General features: G+C 49.2%; 1 protein-coding gene across 1 annotated transcript; it reads right to left on the bottom strand.

The window, feature by feature from the left end:
- Positions 1 to 68: 68 nt before the first annotated feature.
- On the bottom strand, positions 69 to 22,184 carry LOC128728720 (uncharacterized). Its single transcript, XM_053822357.1, has 5 exons — positions 21,897 to 22,184; positions 15,459 to 15,551; positions 8,306 to 8,599; positions 7,624 to 7,752; positions 69 to 5,981 (listed from the first exon to the last, which is right to left on the bottom strand). The coding sequence occupies exons 1-5, from the start codon at positions 22,182 to 22,184 to the stop codon at positions 120 to 122; spliced, it is 6,666 nt and encodes a 2,221-aa protein (XP_053678332.1). The 3' UTR covers positions 69 to 119.
- Positions 22,185 to 23,290: the final 1,106 nt, after the last annotated feature.

Raw genomic sequence — 23,290 nt, 5'->3', positions numbered from 1 at the left:
CGCGTGATTTAAAATAAATTGTAAATTCATGCCGGTTCAAAACCGACACGCAAATGGAACTCGGATCTAGTATGTACAAGCAGGGACGCGTTAGAGATATAGCAGGTTGGATGGAAGGATCACCGTCGTACGGGCATCTGGAAACGTGCCAGATACGTTTCGCAATCGGCGCAATAGATCGCGGGTAGAATGCAGTGCTTTTTGCGGCACAAGTTGCACTGCACGGCCTTGGCGGATGGCTTTACGATGGCGTTTCCGTTGTATGTTGCGATCGGGACAACACGTGTTGGAACACCGACCACGTTCTGTTGTTGCTGAGTGTCCTGCTGGTGCTGGAATGGAGGTTGTTGCTGCTGGGTGTTGCTGGATGTCGGTGAAGGTGATGCGTTTGGCTCCGAACCGCCGCCTTTCGTGCCTGGTTCGAAGCTTACCTTTTTCTGAGTTGGTTTCGGTTGCAGGACGGCCGCAGCACTATACCCGACGTGTTGCTGTTGCTGCTGTTGCTGATGGACGAAGCCCCCTGGGGTTTGCTCGTGGTACATGGTGGGAGAGGAAAGGTTGTCGTAGCCAAGGGGAAGTGGCACGCGTTGGTAAGGAGAGGGGACTACGACGGCTCCAGAAGACGGTTGGTTAGGTTGCGGCTGCTGTTGCTGCAGAGGTTGCTGTTGCTGAGAGTAAGACAGAGTATTACCGTTATACGTTGGGAGTGGCAGTATTTGGTGCTGCTGCTGCTGCTGTTGCTGCTGATATGCATTCAAAGGCATTGGAGGCTTCTGGTACACACTGATGTTTGAAAGTCCTGGCATTCCTACACCATTTGGAGGCGCAACACGCATGGTTGAGGGGGCGGCTGTTGCAACTCCACCCAACGTTTGCTGCTGATGTTGAAGTAGAGAGGCTAGATTCTGGCGCAGCCCGAGGGAGTTGGAAGCCGCACTCGAGTTGGTGGTGATAGTTGTTGGAGACGCGGATACCGTCTGATATCCGCTTACGACCTGATGATGCGGTTGCTGCGACTGTTGCTGCTGTTGATGTTGTGTTGTTGCTCCTTCAATGGAATGTGGAAGCGCCATGTATGGAGAGCCGCTTGACAATTGCATGGAGGAGCCAGAACTACGGCCATCAAAACTAAGCTCACTGCCTGAATCGCTGCCGTACAGGCGTTGTTTCTGCTGCTGCTGCTGATAAAGCTGGGCAGACATACCGACAGGTCCAACACCGTACAGAGAGGTGGCACTCTTCGCTGGCAACGTTGCATTGAATTGATGCGTCTTGAATACGGTGGCATTGGCTGGAATGGTCGTGTACTGCTGTTGTTGCTGTTGCGAATGTTGCTTGTAGCTCTCTACGTCCGAGCTACTATTAACGGCTCCATAGTACTGCTGCTGCTGTTGCTGGAGCTGACGTTGGATTTCCATATTTTGCTTATGCATGTCAGCAGCCAGAGAATACATTGGTCCAGTGGCAGAAGGCGAAGGTGATTGCTTCAACTGTTGCGTTGGAGAGGCAGCCTTGATTGGATGGTACGTGATGCTCGTCGAGAGCATTGGCATGCGATCTGGCATCGCCTGTGGCATGATCGGAGTTGGCGATTGGGCGTTATTCAAACTTTCGCCAGAAGCTGTAGGCATCATTCCAGTTGTGGCTTCTCCTTCACCGGTCAAACCACCACCGGGTGCTCCGTTAGCAGTTCGCAGCACACGCTCGAGAATCGGATTCGGAATGAAACCGTCATCTTCATCTTCGTCTGCCGTGGCTACCAGAATGACTTGATCGCAGAAAGAAACGCTCTTCTTCTTCGTGCGACCTGAGGCTGCCGATGAAGGCGGCATGCCATTGCCATTCAGCAGCTGAGACTTCGAAGAGCCTGTGTTAGCAGCTGCACCATTGTTGAGTGTCTGCTGCACGACCTGGTTCAGCATCTCCACTTCGCGGATTTCTTCCTGTATCTGGCTTTGGGCAATATCGTACCGTGGCTTTGGCAACTGTATACGGTACGCGACTCCCATATCCCGTGGACAATCGACAACGTCCACGCAACTGCCAGATAAATCGGTACCGATCGTGTCACTCAACGTTTCAGCAGGTGGTGGAGTGGCACGTGGAACTGGTGATAATGCACTCTTTTGCTTTTGTTGCTCCTGCTGTTGCTGCTGCTGTTGTTCTTGCTGCTGTTGTTGCTGAAGCTGATCCATGAGAAGTAGCCCGCTCATGCCAGTGCGTACGTTGGATGGATGTTGCTGCTGTTGAAGTAGCTGTGACCCGTCAGGAAGCTTAATTTGCTCAAAGCGTGATGCAAGATCCCGCACACTTCGCTGGTCATTTCCGTTAGTTAACGCGTTAACAGCTCCATTGGTCTGTTGGTCTTGCTGCTGCTGCTGCTGCAGATGTTGCCCTTGATACTGCTGCATTGTAGCAGCTTCGCGACACTGCTGCTGCTGTTTCAACGCGAGTTGCTTCATTTGTAGCTCCTTCAACCAGATCTCGGAACGATTGGTTTCATTTAGAATTTCACTTACACTAATGGGGTTGTTGGGATTGCCGCTGTTCGCGCTGCTGCTCGATGACAGTTGCAAATGTTGCATAAGGTCATAATCATGTTCGTGATAATGTTGTTGCTGATACTTATAATGTGACCGGTCAGGTTGCTGCTGTTGCTGTTGTTGCTGCTGCAACTGCTTCGCCTGCAACTGAGCCAAGATGCTGGTTGTATTTTGAATCCCGCTAGATGGCTGCTGTTTGTTGAACGACCCACTGGAATTGGTGACCCCTTGCAGGCTCTGAATTTCGTTCAGCTGCTCATGCAATGGCTCAAAATCAATGGCAGGCGGTGGCGGTGGAAAGTCCTCGCTAGCCTGTCGCGAATGGCACGTGGTCGATGGAGGACTCGGGTATGGCGGTAGCTCCAACAGACCAGTTGTTTGGATTGATGATACCTGTTGCTGTTGCTGTTGCTGCTGCTGCTGTTGGTAGCGCACGATGGAATCGACTTGCTGGAAGCCTCCTGGGCCGGCAGATGGAGACGGTGCGGTCGGTTGCTCCAGTGGTTTGGCCGGAGACTGCTCCTGATGTACCACGGCGCAGGTGGTGATGATGGTTTGGCACGAATCCTCGCTCATACTGGTGTTTGAGCTCATGGTCGAAAGGTTCGATACGTTGGCCTCGTGGAAGGGCTTGATTCCGCTGGAAGGATGTGCTGGCAACCCGTTGTTGACCGCAGCCGCAGCAGCAGCCTCAGTGACAAACTCCAAATGCCGCAAGTTTACACCGTTCAGCGGAAGTTTCTGCATCTGCAGCAGTGACGGAGAAGAGGAGGCGTTCGTCTGTTGGTGCTGTTGAATCGGGGATGACGCCGACGAAACGGCAGAAAGCGCTGATCCAAGCCGCACTGGCGGTGGTGGTGGCACTTTCGGGATCGACAATGACCGACCACTGCCATGGAAGCTCTTGCGCATCAGCTTGCTGCGTTCGAGATTGGGATTCGTGTTCGAAATGGGATGGTAATCGAAATGGCCCTCTGACAGGTAGCCACTGTTGGGGTTATCCTTCGCGCTCATGCTCAATCCAACCGCACTGTCATCGAGCGATGTTCCATGCGGTCCCACAATACTTCCACCGACTCCACCATCTAGCAACATCTGATCACCTCCACCGGAAATGCCGCCAACAGGTCCCGAACCTTCCGACCCTGTTCCACCGGTCACGGCCTCTGTAAGATCGGGCATGGAGCGATTCTTGCGACGAATCAAACCTCCCATAAGCAGCTTCCGGCGAATTTTGTGCTGCTTCTTGCCAGCCTTGGCCTCCTTTTCCTTACGATCATTTGCATCCTTCTCTTCTTTGTGCTTACGGAGCGTGTCCTTCGCATTTACGAGTCCCGGATCGGCGTATGACGACGAGGAAACAAGCGCCTTGTTGCGATCCTCGCTGCGACTGCGCTTTTCCTTGCTATCTTTTCCAACGCAGTCTTTATCGCCGCTGACTCGCGAAAACAGGCTACGACTTTCGCGCTCTGACGGTGCCTTTAGATCGACTGCTGGCTCTGGCTCGATATTTTCTGCCTCAATCAACTTCAGTGTAACCTTCTTCTTCGGCAGTGTGGCGTAGATTTCGATGTTCTTCGAGGGTGAGTTACGCAGCAAACTCCCACCAACGGCTGAAGTTGTGCCGGCTGTTGTAGACCCCGAGAGGCCATGGTGACCGACCTGACCGCTTCCTCCCGATAGCAGTTTGTCCTTGCTATTTTGTCGACGATGTTGCAATCCTCCTCCGATCAGCGCATGATATTGCTGCAAGCTCTGGTGGTGCAGATGCATTTGCGCCTGCTGCTGAAGTTGCAGTTGTTGTTGCTGATGCTGTTGCTCCTTGATCATTTCGCCACCCTTCTCGATGAGGATGCGTCGATTGAGCGATCGGGCTCGCATCACACACGTGTTGTGCTTCATACGAGCAAACGTCATCGTATGAGGATTGCTGTAAGGAGCGTCCATTGCAGCCCGGGCTTTGCTGGCCGCTGCATGACATAGCACAAGAGCTGTCTCGAGGTCATGGGCATCTTCCAGCAAACGTGACTTCTCCAGCAACTGATCCGCCTCCATGCACAGCTTTTCACAATCACCGGACAGCACCACCGATTCCGGAATCTTGGTCATTCCGTTTCCACTCGAGGAAGACGACGACGAGGACATCAACATCGAGCCAACACCGTTCGAACCCGTCGGTTGGTGCTTCGAGGGAAATGAATCGGTTGACGACAACGAATAGGAGTCATATCCGGCGTCATAGAACTGACCCGCACCGGTCCCATTGCCCATCGCTCCGATTCCCGGGCCACCGTTGCTACTGCGTGTTGGGCTGGCCGGAACACTTCCGTTCACTTGCCGTTTGCCCACCAGATAGAGGTACGGGTTGTCGAGTGTTGTGGAGGAAGACGACGAGGCTGAATTTCGGTCTCCACTCCAGTTACCCGAGTCACGACGACGTGGTTGATTGAGGTGATCCGGCATGGACAATCCATCCGGAGAAGAAGCCGTGCCACTGGACGAAGAAGGTGACACATTTGGCATGCTGATACCGACAACGCCGCCATTTTCGCCGCCATTCATCAGATTACGGTTGAAGTTTAGACTCGAATGTTGTTGCTGTTGCGGTCCTTGCTGTTGCTGCGGTTTAGTACCGTTGTGCGTAAGCATTCTGTGCTGTTGTTGTTGTTGCTGCTGTTGATCATGAACGGATGGGAAGATCTTGTCCTGAATTACGGACAGATTTTGGTACTGAGCGTTCAGCACATTCTGTACCGCCTTACGACTGATGTAATGTTCCTTCTCATTGGAATCGTCATTAACACCGCTGCCGGTGTTTGCTGTGGGGAAGATCTTGCTCTGGATGACGGTTAGGTTCTGATAGTCGCAGATTGGAAGCGCGCGATTCGGGGTTGGTGTGATGGCACGTCGCACGTTCGATCCCATCGTGGCCTTCTCCGGGCTTGGCGTAACAGCTCGTCGATGCTGAGTCATTGTCGTCAACTCCTGCTGCTGTTGCTGCTGCAACAGTTGATGCTGGGGTTGGGATAACTGTTGCTGCTGTTGCGGTTGAGGCAACGCATACAAGAGCAGCAACGGTTGATATCGTCCTCGGGAGCACTTATCCACGACACCTTCCCAGCTTGGACCAACCTCCTTCACGTTGGCATCATCAAAATACACCCAGACGCGCAGTTTCGTGTGGAAAAAGAAGGTGGTGTAGTGTTTGCCGTAGTACGACACAACACCCACTAGCTCATGATGGACCGTTTGCGCCCACCGATGGTCCGAGACCTGCTGGAACACGTCGCACAGGCGTAGCGTGGTACCGATTGCCTTTAACACCGCATGGACCTGGTCTGCTGGAGGACGTTCCGAATCCCACACTACTCCGATCGAGACCACATCCGGCCGGTTGAGGAGAGCCCGTCGGATGCCAATTTTAGCGCCACAGGCACTCTGCAAACGAAACAGAAACAAACGCAGACATTAAAGACATGACATCGAGACGGATGTCCAGAGGGTTTTGAATCTAAAAAGTTTGATTCCATGATTTGGGGGCATTTATTGTTTAAAAAAGAATAAGAATAACACCAAAAATTGGCAAACTAGAGTTATTCTAGGTCACCATGTTGCTCGGGTATGGCGCATGCATTCATGGACCCATTCTCTACCCCAACAACGAGCGGTGTTTGGTCTAACGTCGGAGAACGGCATGGGCTGAAAGTGACTGGCCTTGAAGCAACAGTAGGGTGCAGTATTTTTCTATTAAACTACACGGTCTTGCTACCACGCGACTCCCTTTTACCCACATTTCCATTTCAACTGATTGATCGTAACCCCGTGACTCCTGTCGTAGGCACTAGCGCCATATACCGAGTGTCAATTGCACAGAGAGGCAACCGAGACAACGGCATATAAATATAACAACTTAATGGCGAACGGGTGCGTGTGGCGAGACTGGCGAAGGATTCGAGAGGGATTGGAGAGGGATTTGTATTGAATTTGCATAAGGCCTACCAGCGCCATGTTGAATACCTCCACGCCGCCCGCGAATTGCTGTTTGAGTCATTATCTCAGCTACCAAGCTCTGCTGAAGCCTTCCACCTTCGGCTCGTGGCATAACCACGCGTTGCTTTGTTCGGATTCTTTTCTTTTTTTTGCGTCTGTTTAAGCGGCACTGGCGCCACGAATTACATAAAAAAAGCGCGCTTCTAAAACGAGGTTTATATTCTATAATGGCGCTGGGGTTCTCGCCTGCATACAAATGTGGCGCCCGGATCATGGTCTCTCGATATGAAAGCAGAAGGAGCTCAATAACAAGACACAAGGAGACGAACGGATGAGCAGAATCATGATGAAGAGCCACATAAAGGCCATCCACTAAGAGCCATCATCAAGCGAGCCAGCTCATGGCCACCGTGCGTAATGTGGAATGGTGCAATTCACGACTGGCTCATCTTACAGATCGCGGGCTCTTCTCCTGTGCAGAGTAGATGGATGTATTCTCAATGGGTCAAATAATGCTTTCTCTTCTAGCTTCCCTCTCTTTTTCATTTGCAAGGTTGCAAAATTATCGCTCCAACAGAGCTCGAGGGAGTCCGAACCGCATCACGGACGACTCTACATCGATTTTGCTGTTGGAATCAAACCAACCAATTCTGGTGTTTACTAAAAGCACGACTCACCAACATATCGTGGCGAGTTGCACATTCAACACCGGCTTTAATGGGGATTGCTGTTGAAGGTGTGTTTAATTGCCACCGGGCGTACAATACTGCAAGAGTGCGCAGTTTTGGTCAAAGTTGCCGACTCCGGCGAGTAGAAAAGGGTTGTGTGTATTTCGATTCGACGGTTGGGGAGACTCGAGATAGCCTGACACGGTTTCATTGGGCATTTAGCTGACATTGGGAAAAAGAAAAACACATGCTAACGGACCTCTCCACCTTAGGGAGTTGTGTAGCCACAACATTAAAACGCATGATCAGCATAAAGGCCCCTTCCCACCGGATGGAGGGATCCGCCGCTCATATCAGGCCGTTTGAAGGGGTTATGAGCTGTTTTAGCGTGAATTGAAGAGTTTTATATTGCAGCCACTTACCGGACAGTCGCGGATGTCACCCATGTTGCCTGCGTTCCTCAGAAGCTGACCGAAGGTGATCGTTTGCTGGTGTTGAATTGAGAGCGAATTCTGAGACGTCAGTGCCGAGGCGGACACGTAATGCACCATCTGAAATGAAAGAACGAAAGAGAAGAAGAGCCACATAAGCCAACGGAAATAAGGTGGTTCGTGATGAGGGCACGATAGACTTGATAGGCTCTTTTATTTTTTTAACGATTCAAGCATTATCGCCAGCATACATATGCTCCACATGTAGACTAGATTTTGCCACCCCAAGCCGATTTCGATGGGCTGGCCGGGCCTGTTGCTTCCGCGGGAAAAGCTTTCGCCTCGGTTGCATTAATTAAAAACGAGTTCTTACGCTACCATTCCCATTAGCACCCGGTTCCGACCGGCTCAACGGGTGCGATCAAGATAAACCATCCCAGAGAACCCGCTCAGACCGATTTCAACGATTGAAGCGGTAAAAGACTCGTGCGAATCCACCTCGCCAGACCGGAAACAATTGGCGGTTCCGTTTGTGCTGCTTCCCTGGCGCGCAACACGCTTAATTGGGGCCACAGAATTATAATGCACCGACGTCCCCTCGGTGATTTTGCAACTCTTCGAGTGGCATCAACCCTACCCCCAAGGGATTGCTGCTCTCGTACTTTCCCCGTACCTGAGTGAAGGGCAGCTTTTCCGAGTTGGCACCGCACTCACACACGCTCTGTTCGACGACTCGCATCGCGAACCGCTGGTGAGCAACGCATTGAGCCGCCTCGCAACTATCGCTGTCTGTTGTGGAGAGATGTTGATGAACCCGGTGCAACAGCAACTCGAAGCATTCGGCCGCATCTCCCAGGCAACCGAGCGGGAATCGGCGCCCAGCAAGCGGTCCACTGGCCAGGGCACGTCGCAGCGGTTCCGGACATAGCGCCGGCTCGGAGCTACTCTGAAGCTGGGAAAACAGTTCCTGTGGGAGAAACGAGAACAGAGAAACAATGCGGGACTTTAGTGTGGCGAATTTGCGCTGGCTTTAATTAATGCATGGTGGAGAACAAAATGAAAAAAAAAATCCGCAAATAAATCATCAGATTCGGGAAAGACAAATGGATGTGGTTTTGGGGCACCAACAGATGGCTCTTTCTTGGCTGGGCTTGGTTTGGAAGCAAAGAACTCACAACGACCGCATCGATGCAGGACTGATACTCGTAGTGCTGCTGTAATTCCACCTGCTGCAGGTCATGTTTCTGCCAGGCACGCCGTAACAACTCCTGCCGGAACTGGGCCGTCTGTTGTTGATACATCCCCCACATGTCTCGACCCACCATGGCATCATCCTGTGGTGATGCTGCCGGTTGTTGTTGCTGGTCTATAGAGTTCGAGATGAAGCTGCTGATGTTGCGACTGGGCTTTGGTAGCGTGGCGCTATTCGGTCGAATGTAGCTAGCCGGTAGGATCGAGTTTGGGACGAACGTAACGATGCTCTCGCCACTCATCAACGCTTGCTGCGAAGGACTCGTAGAAGCGCGAGAGTCTGAGAAGCCAGGGGTTGGGGACGTTGGTGCCGTCGTCGGTGAGGAGAAGGATGTGACCGATGGGGATGGGGAGCTGACGGTATTCGTGCCATCTTCCCCACACGCGTCGGTTTTCTTCGACGGTGCAGGATCTTTTCTTTTGTAGCGGAACTTTATCATAGTCTGTACTTCACTAACGAATTATTCGATATTTACATCACAATTTCACACACATACGCAGCACTAACTAAAGAAGGAGGAAAACGCAACGAACAAGCGGTTACTAACAAAGGATTTTTTGCTACCTGCAACCAGAGACCCATACCACTCTCTACGACATCCGCAAGACGACTGTGCCTTGGGTTCGTGGAATGCGCCCTCTGGAATGTCTTTCATGGGGTGATCCTTGAGCGAGTGAATCATGCCATCGGAAATCCCAGACATTCCACATCGTGGTGCATGCGAGAGATGCGAGAAAAAAAAAGACGTCATCACCCGCACGAGAGCTGCACGCTTTTACCGGTTCGTCGCCTGTTTGGGCGCGCAAGTCTTTCGTCATAAAGGAAGCAATTAGCACTTGGTCTGTTTGCTTTTCGCCGCACGCGACGTTTTATCAAACGCATAATGCGACCCGGTGGATCGGGTTGGGAACCAGCTGATCTTAAATACTCATCTACATGAGCACGGGTTTCCTAAACCTGCTTCGATACCCGTATGAATTATCATTGAATGACGCTCAAACCGGCTTCAAGTGATTAGAGCGAATCCTAACGGGCTCGTTAGAATACGAGCTAACGGAGTAGGCCAATAAGCCGAATCGTTAAGAAAGATATCGGCGTACCACAAACAAGTTTGGCGTTTTAATGTGTTTGCTTTTTGCCCAGACTTTCCACGCCCCTTGCGTCAAAGCGAGCGATCGTGAGCATGTCATCTTCAATTTTATGTTCCAATCACTGTATGTTTTGCCTAAGCAAAAGAAATATGACCAATGATAGAGATAATGAAAGCAGAACAGTTCCTCGATAGTGCCAATCGAGCTGAAGCAAAGGAATCGCGAACAACAACGAACTCCATTGGGTGCAGTTGCTGCGATTCGATTAAAAAAAAGATACAGCTACAAAATGCAACCGTCAGCAGTAGTTGATTGTAGCCTCGCCCCACATATTGCGCGGCTCGAGAAGGTGCGGTTCCATGGGGCATTAAAAGCCACCGGGCCAAGCAGGCTCATGTCACCATGGCTCATGTGGCTAGGTGTTGGCCCCGTGCTGCTGTTGTTGGTTGTTGTGCAGCCTGATTCGATTGACTCGCTGGTTGATGGACGGCAAATCAGCGCGCGGTCATGGAGGCCGCAAAACTCCACTCTTTTTTTTGCTTCTACTCGGCGCAGGCACTTTCGCGGCGGACTCGTGTATGACCCCGATTCGGGGATTTGTGTGCGCGGAGATAAAAAAAACGCGCCAGCCCCGTGTTGGTGGCTCGCCAACTGCACATCACACACATCGACGTGAGAAAGCGCTTTGCGATGATTTCCTAGCGCATTGAGAGGCGGTGAACGCCAGCAGCAGTCTCATGGGGGGTTGAAAAAGGGCTCAAGCGTCAGCACTCCCCCGCGACGAAACACCCAAAGGGCCAACATAGGCTAGAGCGCTGTATAGCGTCACCAACACCATCGTGGAACGGTGCAATGCACGCGAGCGCGCCTTCACACAAGCCCGTTACGAAATCGAGCCACCCTTCCGAGAGGTGTGTTTCCCGGAATGGCTTTTCTTCTTGATCGCGAAAGAGCGAGAAAGAGAGAGAGAGAGAGAAAGACAGCTCACGCCATCGCCAACTTTGCTCTGCTCCGATTCCGGCAAGACACACGCGCGATACGCGAAGAACACAATTGTCTGAGGAACCAGAACCAATCTCTTGCCCCAGCAACAGGTGGTGTCGTTTCTCACCACCTCGAGTTGCCAGCGAGAAGGCATCTTTCCCTGGAAGTGCACCCCAGTGAAAAGCTTCTCACTATGTTAAACGATAAGGATCACGCACACATACACGAGCACATTCAAAACCATATCTCGCAGGCCTTTTCTCCTTTTTCCCGACTGTCAATTAGCAATCGCAGACGGTAACAGAGGACTTGTTTGGCACTGGCACCTTGTCCTGGGACCATTACGCCCAGAAACTGTCTCGTTCGATTAGATAGGGTCGCCAGAATGACGCGACAAAAAGGACACCGCCGAAGCGCACAATCACTTCACATCCTGCACGTTATTCACCCTCCAAGGGTCCTTTCCTGAACGCACGTTTTTCCTCTAAATAAGATGGTCTCTAGGAGCCGTGATTTAAGGCTTTACATTTAATTTCGCCTAGCTCTTGCGGATCGCTGAAACGTCGCGCAACTAGCCGTCGCAGGTGCACCACTAAAAGAAACTTGCTGCTGAACGAATTAGACAGCACTGACTCCGAACGACGGAACGAAACCGGACTCAGGCTCTGCAAAATTCATCGCCCAATCTACCACAAGCATGAGAGCGAAACCGCGAGAGAATCGGGCTCTCTTTCGCTCCTTCGCGTCTACACCTTCCTTTGCTGTCCGTGATCGGTCCAAAGATCGAGCCGCTTACGGTTTGCTAACGCACACCAACGCACGCTACCTGTGTGCGATCGCTGTTGCTGAGAGTTACGCGCCAGTTTGCTTTTTTTTGCTTCTCTCTCACTCCCTCGCACATGCTCCCTCCTCTCTTTCCTGCACTTCTGGCACCTGGGATCCAGCATGTCCTGCTTCTTTTCATTTTCGTGCAGTCGCGTACCTGCTCGAATTTGAATTCACCACAAACCCACACCAATGCGCGCGCGATCGCTGCTTGTGCCATTTAAATACAGCTCGATGCCGGTGTGCGTATGCGATGTTTTATGATCCAAATCCACGATCGCTCGATGCTGCCAACCTTTCTTGCGTTCTCCTCCACACCTGTCCCTTCTTCACCCATCGACCCCTGACCAACAACCCCCCGCAACCGAACGCTCTTTGTGCCCTCCTGAGACGGTAAAAAGCTTGGCACGGCGCACCTACGACCAGGGCATGGTGGATCGTGGCGGCGGTGGTGTGGTGCAGCGGAACGGCTCGTTGAACGGTCGGGGAAGGAGAAAGAGGCGAGAAGGGAAGGAGCGGGCTCGTAAGAAAAGAGAAACGACAAAAAAACTCGTTTGCTTCAAGTTGAACAACTTCCAGTCGCCCCTCCAAAACCGCTTGGGACTGGAGCTTTCTGTTTTTTCAACTTCTTAGCGTGTTCCCCTCTTGGGCTTCTTACCGTTCTCGGATCAACCCCATTATCGTCTTGTCCCCATCCCTCTCCCCTTCACTCCCATCCCACGGGTGATCTCCAGCTCATGCGGCAAGGGGTGGCTAGCTTTACAACTTATTACTTCGCGCCGTGGGGACTAGCGTTTGTTGGGAGGCCGTGGGTGTTGGACCGGGGGGTGGAGGGCTTTTCTTTTTTCCCGATCTGTGCTCTTTCGCGGGATTTGGCTGTAAGCGTGTGTTTGTGGGGTTTGTGCCACCGAGAGAACGCGCGCCTAATAAAGATGCATCGTGTTTTGTCCGATGTAATTCCCTTAAGCAGAATTTCTACCGCGCCAGGTTCTGGCGAGCGGGATTGCTTAACAATTCTTACAGGCTTCTTTGGAATCGGAGCAAAGAACGTTTATTCTCGGGTTCTTCTTCGTCGCCGTCGCCTTGTTCTTAGCCACCACCGCCGTGACGTTCTCGTTCTTTGTGTTCTTTGCTTTACAGGGTTTTTATTTTCCCTTCGTTCGTTGTCATACCTGTTCCTGCGTTTCTTGCGTACCTTTTTCCCCGACCCCTGCCGGTCTCTCGTTCGTGTAACACATCAATCAGACTTTCTATGAATCTCCCCCAGCCCAAGGAGCGCTGGGTTTTCTGCTTACCGAGCCCCTTTGAGCTAAAGTGGCTTTGGGTTTTTATTCCTTGCCAGCTACACACAACCACCCACCGTCCAAAGTCCATGGGTTTGTGTGTGTGTGTTTTTTTTTCAGCGTCAGGTATATTTGTTTTCGTCATGCGCCAAGATGATGACGAAGATCGAAACCGACCACGTCCGCACGTCCGTTCAAATATCCCATTTCCTTCGCCAGCCACTGCACATGGTTTGCAGATACAGCAAAACGACGATCAGTGGCTTGTTGAAGCCAGAATGAGTATGGTCTTGAGGCAAATTACACTTCAAATTGCAATCAAACCCGAAACCTGCGTTTTTTTGGTCTCGCTTTTCCGCTAAACATAATTAAAGAGAAAAGTTCGAAGCTTGAAGGCCTTTGTTTTCTGGTATAATCTTATGGCAAGCTGTCGCGTGGTGGATTTCTTGCTGCGCCCGGCTCAAATTCACCACTATACGCGCACCGTTACCACAAAGCGGGACACCATGGTGGAAAACTTTAAAGAGCTGCTAAAAATGGCGGACCCACACGTGGTGTTGGGGGGCTTTGCGCGGGCTTGTTGCTCAGTTTTTTGTCTCGATTTAGCAGAAACAAGTTTCATGAGCGAGATTTAGGCAGCAGCTGCCGTATCCTAGCACGCTGGCCGTTGTGTGCGCCATGAAAAACGGCCATATTTCAATTTTTTTCTCTCTCTAAATCGCGCCCAGACGATCCATGACAACGTTCCATCTGTTGCCGAATTATTGGAAGCTAATTTCCACAACCTGCTGGCATTTCACTTGCCATGCTGTCTTCAACAGTCTCGCTTAAGGTTGCCAGATGTGGTATGAAATCGAATCAGTTTATAAGGAAGACCATAAACGCCAGAGAAGCCTACAGATTTTACTTTCACAGTTGATGAGCTATAGAATATAATAAGGGGTTGAGCTGTTTGGATTTATCTTATTCGATTACTGAGTCCCGAATATTAGATGTAATTTAAAATAAAATGCAATATAATATAATTAAAATATGCGAAGCTACATTACGTGGAAAACTATATGATTCACTTAGTATATCCTATTCAAATTATTTTTCATTTATAAAGGGATAAAACTTTGCATTCCAAAATTCCCAGGCCATATTCTGGAATTCAAGGCTCAGCTTAGGCATTGAATTCGTGCATTTTACCCATCAATAAAACAATTTATGTGCTTCGTCGACCTCCCTCTCACTGATGTCCTAAGGAACGGTCATTTCAAACAAAACTTGTCTATATTTACAACCTGGTATTGATCCTCCACCGAACGGATATCGTCATTTAGTATTCACTGTCACGCACTTCCTCTGAAGCAGGCAAATTCATTGCCCACTTTTTCGCTCTATCCTTCCATCCGCTTTCGTGTATCTTTTCATTACACCTCCTTGCGTGTCCTTTCGGTCATTCTTTCCAATAATGTTGTGAGAACGGATTTTCATGTTTCCAATTCGCCCGAAGAAATTGCCACAAAGTGCACTGCAGAGTAGTGATTTATTTAATTACAAAAATGTGTTAATTTTTATAAAACTCACGTAGCAATTCAGTTACTGCCACATGTTACACGTTTTCGATGCATTGTAACAAGAAGTATTTTCACTTACAATATAACAAACGGTAGTCTGTAACTTCTTACAAGCATTTACCATTTTCTCATTTATCACATTCACACGCATTACATCGTAATGGTGGAAAGCAATTTCTCTCTACCAAGCAATGAGTGTCGAAATTGCTGCAAGGCTGAAAATATAACGACCATGCCAAATAATGCCAATTGACTTTCGGAAACTCCCAATTTCATTTGACCGAGATTGCTCACACATACACATGCACCAGCGCCAACAACGGTGGAGATGAGATTGCGGCAAGTTGAACTTCTTTTCCCGGGTATGCCCTCAGGGTGGATTTTTAAACGCCTTTGTACATGTGTTAGTTCGGGGCTATGGAGAAAATGCCTAAAGTGGACGATTACATGCGACGCGCATGATAACGCGTGAAGTCCACAAGAGATATCACGAAATTCCATCGCAGGTAAAGCTAAGCTATTACAATAATCCGCATCTAGGAAGGAGGACAGTATACAATGGTTGTGTATGTCTAACAAAAAACCTGACGAATCATATTCAACGCCATACTATGGCAACAACGCAAGTGAGAGGAAAAACGATCGAGAAGGAAATACCTGGTAACACAACGTAACGGTTTAGTTTATCCGCCTGAAGTTATACTATGCAATATCATAACGCTCATGATTGAATTTCATCTTGAATCAGCGAAACGTTATTGTACCATGGTGCCAAGCATATGTTGTAACTTAAGTTGACAAAGAACATAACATGGTTTACAAAACTTACCTTGAGCGCACAGAAGATGCAATCTGGTCCTCCGCAATCATGATTCTGCAGCTGCCGAAAGGAGCGACGGAAGGCGTCTAAATGCCAAAGCACCTGTAACGTAAACGTAACGTATGAGTTTTCGATTTATGAGTGCAAAATCATTAAACGAGAACAATTGGCGTCCATTTAACGAGACGTACAATAAAGTACAATTGGACATTGGATACATTGTGAAATGTTCGGGATGAATTATAACATATATTCTTTATAACTTCAGAAATCGAAACAATATTTACTTCAAGATTTCTAGCTAAAAGACATAACTCTTACAAGAAGTGCCAATCTAAGGTATCCAACGCAACGCTGAATCGTTTATCCTCCAAAAAGTGTGATTCAAGATTGAATACTTAATAAACAGATAGTTATTTCGTATCAATATTCTACCGATATAAAACAAAACATAGGGTTCGTCGCTTGTATATAGCGATGAAGTCTTTCGTATAATTTACACGTATTTATCTGTATTATTGAGAGTACACGAGGAAATAAGCTGACGAGGATGACAGGTGTTGCCGGTGCATGGTTTTAATTCCTCCAACGACCACCTGCCGTTATTTCGATATTAATGCAGTGAAAGATAATCAAAAGGAGAAGGAGAATCGACCCGAGAAAGCCATAGAACGCTGGACAAGTCATCTGTAATGCTTCCACTATACCCTGCTCTTTTAGATGTAATTTAATCGCGAGCACTGAATCCATGTAATATGTAAGCAATTTACACCCTTGGATATATATGTGAATGCTTGTTTTACGGTGCTTTGTAAAGCGTATTTCCATCCAACTGAAATAACGCATACTGATTACTGTTTTACCTTGCAGGTTTGGAAAAAAGCGCCTATGGGGTTGATCTGTTGCTGAAGCATCATGTCGATCGATTAGCTTTGGTTTTGTATTACTCGATTCATTTGATGCTTATTTGGTGAGCAGTCGATGTGTTGATCCCGTTGCTTGATATGTCGTTTGTATTCGCGCACGTGTGGATGTGTTATTATTCCATGCGCTCATCGATACCGGCAATGTTCTTGATGAAATTCACAATTATCGTACTCATTTTAGAAACGGTATAATTCAATATATATAAAGTCTCAATTAAACTGCACTGTGCGGTTAGTTTGTCTTGAATTTTTTGTTACCAGTCGCATCTTCATCGTTAAACACAGCACAAAACTAGCCTGCTCTACTAGCAGAGACAATACGGCAATTTATCGCTCAGAGCATTCCCCTACACCAGCGGCACGCACATTTCGTGTAATTTGAGTACGTTCTTCATCAAACTACGAGGGCCACATAAAGGTATAGAAAACGAAAGGGAGGACGGATGCACTTGCTTCAACCGTTCTGGTCACTGCACAGAGCTATACAGCTACAAACGCTTGAAAGACGCTGCTGGTTCGTTGTTCTGTTTCTTGACGATGCTGCGTTACTTGAGAGCTGGCATTTGCTGGCTTTATCTCGTGCTTTCAAAAGTGTATTGAATGTAGAAACGTTTGATTGATGCTACGCCAGATCATAGCGTTGCTTAGAAGTTTGTGTCTTCGAGCATCGACAGCATAATTCTGCCATGCATCGATGCTTTTTACGTTTCTTTATTACCACGTTGACTCGATGGGGAGCTCGATACCCGAAGCGGTAGCGTGCGACAGAATCACACGATATTATCACGATATCGCCTGAGCCCTCCAGCTACTCCAGCTACGAGTAATTAAAGAGTCATGAAAGCCTTTACTAAGCTTCGCAAGGTAGGCCATGTTAGAACGACGTGCTCAATTGTGAGCGAGCCAGTAAAGAAGAAGAAGATTACTACGTAACGCACACAAGAACACACCAATTACTTGAGTTGCATTTAAAGTTCAGTTATTGCCAGTGAAACACCATAGCATGAGATGCTAAACAACGCATTGGTAAGTAAACGAAGTATTGCCAACACACGATCGTGGGCTTTTGAGAGATTAGAAGTTTGCACATGAACCGTTCATTATCTACATTCAGGCGTATTCACCGCTCAGGAGTCTGCGAAGGCTTGGGTTGAGCCACTTCGATCATCATTTAAATCCCAAGCATGTATGTGTGGCTTCGATCTCACACCACTCCGCCGCACTCGTTTCCCTCGACGATCGTTTCCTTCCAACGATCAAGCAGCTTTGGCACTCTGCCTCTTCGATCATGCTGTGAATCTCGCGAGATCACAAACCAACGGCAGGCGAAAGGCCAATCTCGAAATTGTTCACAAACACTCTGCCACTTGCCACTCACACCACAACGATACGCTCACGTACGCCGAGCGCTATAAAACGGACGCATAAAAGTAACGCTGCTGACACGAAACACGTCTTAAGATCATGTTGGCCACCTGAAGACTGATCATGCTGGGGGTCTGAAGACGGCGCGCGATCGAGCACACCGACGCGGACCGCTGGAGGGGCGAGAGGGAAAGGGAGGATGGGCAGGGGGACGAATGGGTGCAGGTGAAACCAGGTGAACCCTCCGCACCAGAAGAGAGCGATCAACGATCGAGAGAAGAAGCGAGAAAACGGGCGAACAAAAAACCCACCCTTATACGACCCGCGCCATGTCTCGAAGGGGGAGAGAAGCAACAACAGACCAAAGAGAAGAAAAAAAGCAAGAAGCAAACAAGCATGGAGAAGAAGAAATATGCTCGCCCGGCTAGAAGGCGTCCGCGTTAGATGTGGCTGCAAATGGGTCGTGTTGGTGGCTTGACTTGAGACGGCGAGCGCAAACGATCGAGAGCGAAGGAAAGCTCTCTAACAATACGTGAAACTTAAGCCATGTAACCCGGTTCGATGGTGTGCTGCGGCACGTAGCATAGCGCAGCATAACGGAAGCCCACGGGAGGAGGAAGAAAACTCAACAGGGAAGGGCAGGTGAGTTGGGAGCATGCATGAGAGGAAAGGTTAAAACGAGAAGAGCACGAGCCAACATACAACGATGTCGGTTGGTAGAAACCACCCCTGTTGTTGTGCGTGTGTGTGTGTGTGCAACTGTACGTGTTTCCTTGGCGTAGAGCGCGTTACTCCTACTAAGCCTCCAGGAGGTTTTAAAATGTGAAGGGTTCACTCTATCTCTCTTTCTCGCTCTCGCTCTTCTATTTCGATGTTTTGTGCGCTCGTTCATGCGCGCATCCACCGCACCCTGTCCCTTCCCTCAGCATACCGCAACCGTGAGCTACATAATCTTATTTCCCTCTTCCACCTTAGACACTTGGATTGGTTGGCCTTTTCCGATATGCTTGACGAATTTTTGGATTTATCCGTTTCATCACCGGGCAGGTCGTGAAAACTGGACACTGGAAAGCTGGCTGTCTTCTAACAAACACACGCAAAACCTAACATAGCAGCATAGTCCAAATCGAACATGTTCGTCGATGTTGGTCCGCTCAAAAATTAAAGTCTTTTCTTAGCATGAGCTTTTTTTCCCGCAAGCTTTTTTTGTTTGTTTTTTCTACATATTTAGAGTCGCAACTACACTTACGCCATTTCACCATCGGTATTGCAGCACAAATTCTTGTTTATGATGGAAAATTGAAACTTTATTGCCGTCATTTTGCTCGGACCGTAAATGGGGCTGGGGCTTTTTATGTGACCGCAAACCAAATCCATGCGTCGCTGCTTGCCACGGGAAGAAAATCGTACAAAGGCGCCCAGCGCGCGCTCCTGCAGATTTGTGTAATTTGTTTAAAGAACCCACCAAACCCTCTCTGGCCCATAAATTGACCTCCCCCCCCCCCCTCCTCCCTCCTCCCAAAAACTTGCTTTACTTTGCAACGAAGGGCATTGGCATTAGCAAAGGTGCGCAGCATACGAGCGTTTGGTGGGTTGAATAAAATGATCGCCTCCAGCACTAACAAAGCCCCACTCTGGGCGCGCGCGTTTGAGACAGAGAAGCAGCGAGACAGAGGGAGCTGGTGGCTTTCGTCCTGCCTCCCTCCTCCCCCCCTCCTCCCTCCTCGTGTTCCTTCTGACCTGTGTATTAAATCGCAGTCCTCAAGCAGGCGAGCAGAAACACGGGCCAAAACGAGAAATAAAAATGCTACTACGCTGGTCACGGCTCGAATCCCTGTTGGTCAACCGGTTCGGTTGTGGTGAGTTTCGTCGGCTAGTTCTGTGGCCCTTTAAGATGCCTAGACACGGGCGGGCGGTCCCTTTAGAAGAGCCTACAGCGCCGTGGATGGTCAGAAGCTTAGCGCCCCTAAAACGAGCGCGAGATGCAGAAATGCAGACAAGCAAAAGCTTCCTGCAGCTTAACGATAGAGGGGAACAACCCCGTGTATCACAGGGGATGATTTTTATAAGCCACCCTCCCGAGAATGGGCACTAAAATTGGCGTTGGAACATTTTCGCTGGCCGTAAGATGCTGCTTACTTTTCGTGGCGTTGATGGCTGATGTTTAATAATTTACAGCACGCGTAATATCAGGCAAAAGCCACATTCAGCGATTCAGGCACACATTGTCCCACTCTCGCGCGTGAAAAAACACACCATCGCGGGTTGAGAGGTCAGAACACAATAGTGCGATAGACCGCGGAACGCAACTAGAGCACGCGCAGAAATTGTACCACCGCGAGGAAAAGAAGGTCGCAAAAGTCCACCGCCATCTTAAGTGAAAATAGATTTTTGCTCCACCACCTTCTCGCGACTCGCTCGCCTTTCCTTGCAAGCCGGCAATCGGCGGTATTGTTTCCGAGCCTTCTCCGCCACGGAAGATGCAAATCAAACCACCCCAGTTTCCCATAATGTCGAGAGAGCCCTCGTTTGCCAGCCAGCCAGCCAGCGGGTTTTGCAGCAGAAAGCACGATATGAGGCTCGAGAAGTGCCATGGTCATGCTTTGCCCCAAAATAATCCACCCTACCCACACACACACACACACACACACAGACACACACGTGTGCCTCACCAGTCGCAAATGAAAAGAAATTGTGAAAGGTTTGTAATTGCGCCTGGTGGCTTCATTTCTCGTTGCTTTGTTTTAATGTTTTCGTGCATTATTTCCTTCATCTGTTTTGACGGCGGGTGTTTTTGGCGGAGGCTTTTTGGTGTGGTCCGAATTGTAAAAATTGGCTCGAGAAAACGATACGCGCCGATTTTCCACGACAACCGCTCCCTCGATCCCCGTTCCGGGATCATGATGTAAAGCCCCAAGCGTGCCACTTTATTTGCGAAACAAAATGCGCACGCTAGAACGGATGTTGCATATTTACTGCGGCCACGTGCGCACGCGGATGCTGCCGTTGTTTGTCGCAGGATGTTACCACCGGAGATGTGTAATTATGGTTGCGGTGGTTATTAAAACGCATCCCCCCCCCTCCCTCCCCCATCCCCCTCTAGAGGGGCTACCGACCGCGCCCGGTTCATTCCGGTTTTGCGCCGCCCAGTTCGCCTACTTTACAAACTTCATTTCCGTTCATTACGGGGTGGCTCGGCGATTTTCTCGCGGACAGGCTTTAGCACCTGTTTTGTCGACGCCCAAGGAAGTGCACGATAACGGTCGATGGGAGCCCGCAGCGGTGCATTAGGGCAGGACATCCTTCCGCGCTTAGAATGGGAGCGCTAATGTCGAGCGGAAGTCGACAGGGAAAGAGAACGAAGGAACGCTTAGATTGCGCCCGCTAGGTTGCCAGCAAACCGGACAAACGCTCATGCATATGCATTTCCGAAGCCCAAAGCAAACGCAGCACCCGACAGAGGCGAGTGGTGGGGGACGGGAAGGCAAGGGGGGGGGGGGGGTTGAGAAGAGAAAAATGAAATGAAAATGCGATGCGCCAAAATTATATTTCGCAACACCGCGGTAACTTTGTAGAATCTTCAGGGCGTGCGCAACATCAACAGGTGCTACTGCTGCAGGTGGTGCATCTGCGCGCGTCAACCCTAGCATTTTCCCAGCCACATCTCTGTGTGTGTGTGTGTGTGTACCCCAGTCAGGACGAAAAGAAAGCCCAATGGGTGGGGTCAAACGGGGGCTTCTCATTGAGCTCAAACGAGCCCGGAACGAGTGTGGAAGACGACGCAGATGCTTCGAACGGCTCGTCGTGAGACCGCGAAGGGTCGTCGCAGTGGATGGTTTGTGTGGGAATGCTCAACCAAGCGTAGATAATTTATGTTTCACTTTCGTACTCGAGTGTTGGCTCTTTTGTGAGGAAGGGGGTTTCGATTCGATGGCGATTGTGGTAAAAACAAAAAGAAACCAGATTAAATATGCTTCCGAGGTCCGTGGTTAAGCCACCCTCGCGAGAAGCTACTCCTTTGGGGGTTTTTCGAGCTCACTTTCCAGCCTACACGCGGCGGTGTAATGAATTCTAAAATCAGCGTTCTTCTCGGCGGAGGTTTGCCATAAGAAAATGCCACACGGAAAATGTGGAAAGAAAAACGTTTCTCGCTTACCTGTACGGCGCAGTTGAGAAAGCAGTTGTTCTGTCCCGGCCCATTCAGCAGTCCCTTGGAGTGCGGCAGCGGCCAATAGCTGGAGGTGGAGTTCATCGGCTGTTTTGCAGCATGTTGATACGCGCCCATGGCACGTGCCCCGGTAGTGGCGGTGTTGCGAGATTTTTCCCCATGTACAGGTGGCCCGAGACCGGTCACATCCACGACGTTGAAGATCGCCGGTGCAGCAGGTGCATCGTTTGCGGATGATAGCGCCGAAGACGACGACGCTGATGGTAAGGAAATCATCGCCACCACCTTGCGTTTGCTGACGACGCTCGAATTATGGCGATGTAATTGGCTGTTTCCAGAGGACGTCAGCGAAATTCTACACTCGCTCGACGAGCGCATCCGCAGGCCATTATCGTGGCGTTTTCTTTGTCACGCGCTGTCGTAAAGCGATTGCTGTAGACATGTTTTTGAAAATTATGACGAGACACAAGGGGTGGGAAAAAAGAGAGAAAAAACAGTCGTTATTGTACGTGAAGTTTAAAGGTATTCTGGAAGGTGTTATCCCACCGCATATGACTCCCGAATTGTACTACTAACGTACACTTTAGTTAGACTACCTTACATATGCCACAATTCTGCGCTAAATCGTCCTTACCTAGGCCATTTAAATGAGGGAGAAAAAAACCTACCTAGCGTAAGCTCATCTAAGAGAAGCAAAATGGGATTAGATTAGATTTCCACAACCAAGTTTACCCGAAACCATTTAACTAGAGTAAAAAAAAAGATAAGTAAGAAAAGTACACATACACAAGTCTTTTGAAGTCTTTTTATAGCATGATATTTTCTCTCTTCTCTCTTTTCATCCACATTATTTAAATTTCTCACAATTTTGTTTCTTCCTGCGCGCGCATATCTATTGCCGGATCAATCAATTTCTCTTTAATGATATTTCCCCAACACTGCTTCTTTCTATTCACTCCAGGTATTCTTAATCTTGGATCATATTGCTTCTCTGGCTATTTTTTCACCATAATACTGTTTTCGTTTTCACATAAACGTTGCATTGTGAATCACAACTATGTTTGCAAGATATACAAATAAACCGTAAGAAACCAACCATGATTTTTGTTGCTGTTCTGCAGTACAATTCTTAATGTTAGCATTATTGGTTCTATTTCATGTGACAGCTAGTGAAAAGTTGTCCGCCATTGCGGGCTGGCAGAGCTTTTGGGGCTCCGTGTAAATCTAGTTTCAGTTTGGAACGAATGATTTATGGTGCCCTTAGGGCTTACAGGAGAGTACATGGAAACACGAGTTGACAGTTCGTCCTCGCGGCGTGTAGAAACTTAATTATGAAAGTGATGCACTATGCTCGTTGCCTACATAAACCCTACGCACTCGTT

The sequence above is a fragment of the Anopheles nili genome, chromosome X (genome assembly GCF_943737925.1).
Source record: "Anopheles nili chromosome X, idAnoNiliSN_F5_01, whole genome shotgun sequence".
Lineage (NCBI taxonomy): Eukaryota > Metazoa > Arthropoda > Insecta > Diptera > Culicidae > Anopheles > Anopheles nili.
This window is presented reverse-complemented; position numbering and strand designations above follow the sequence as displayed.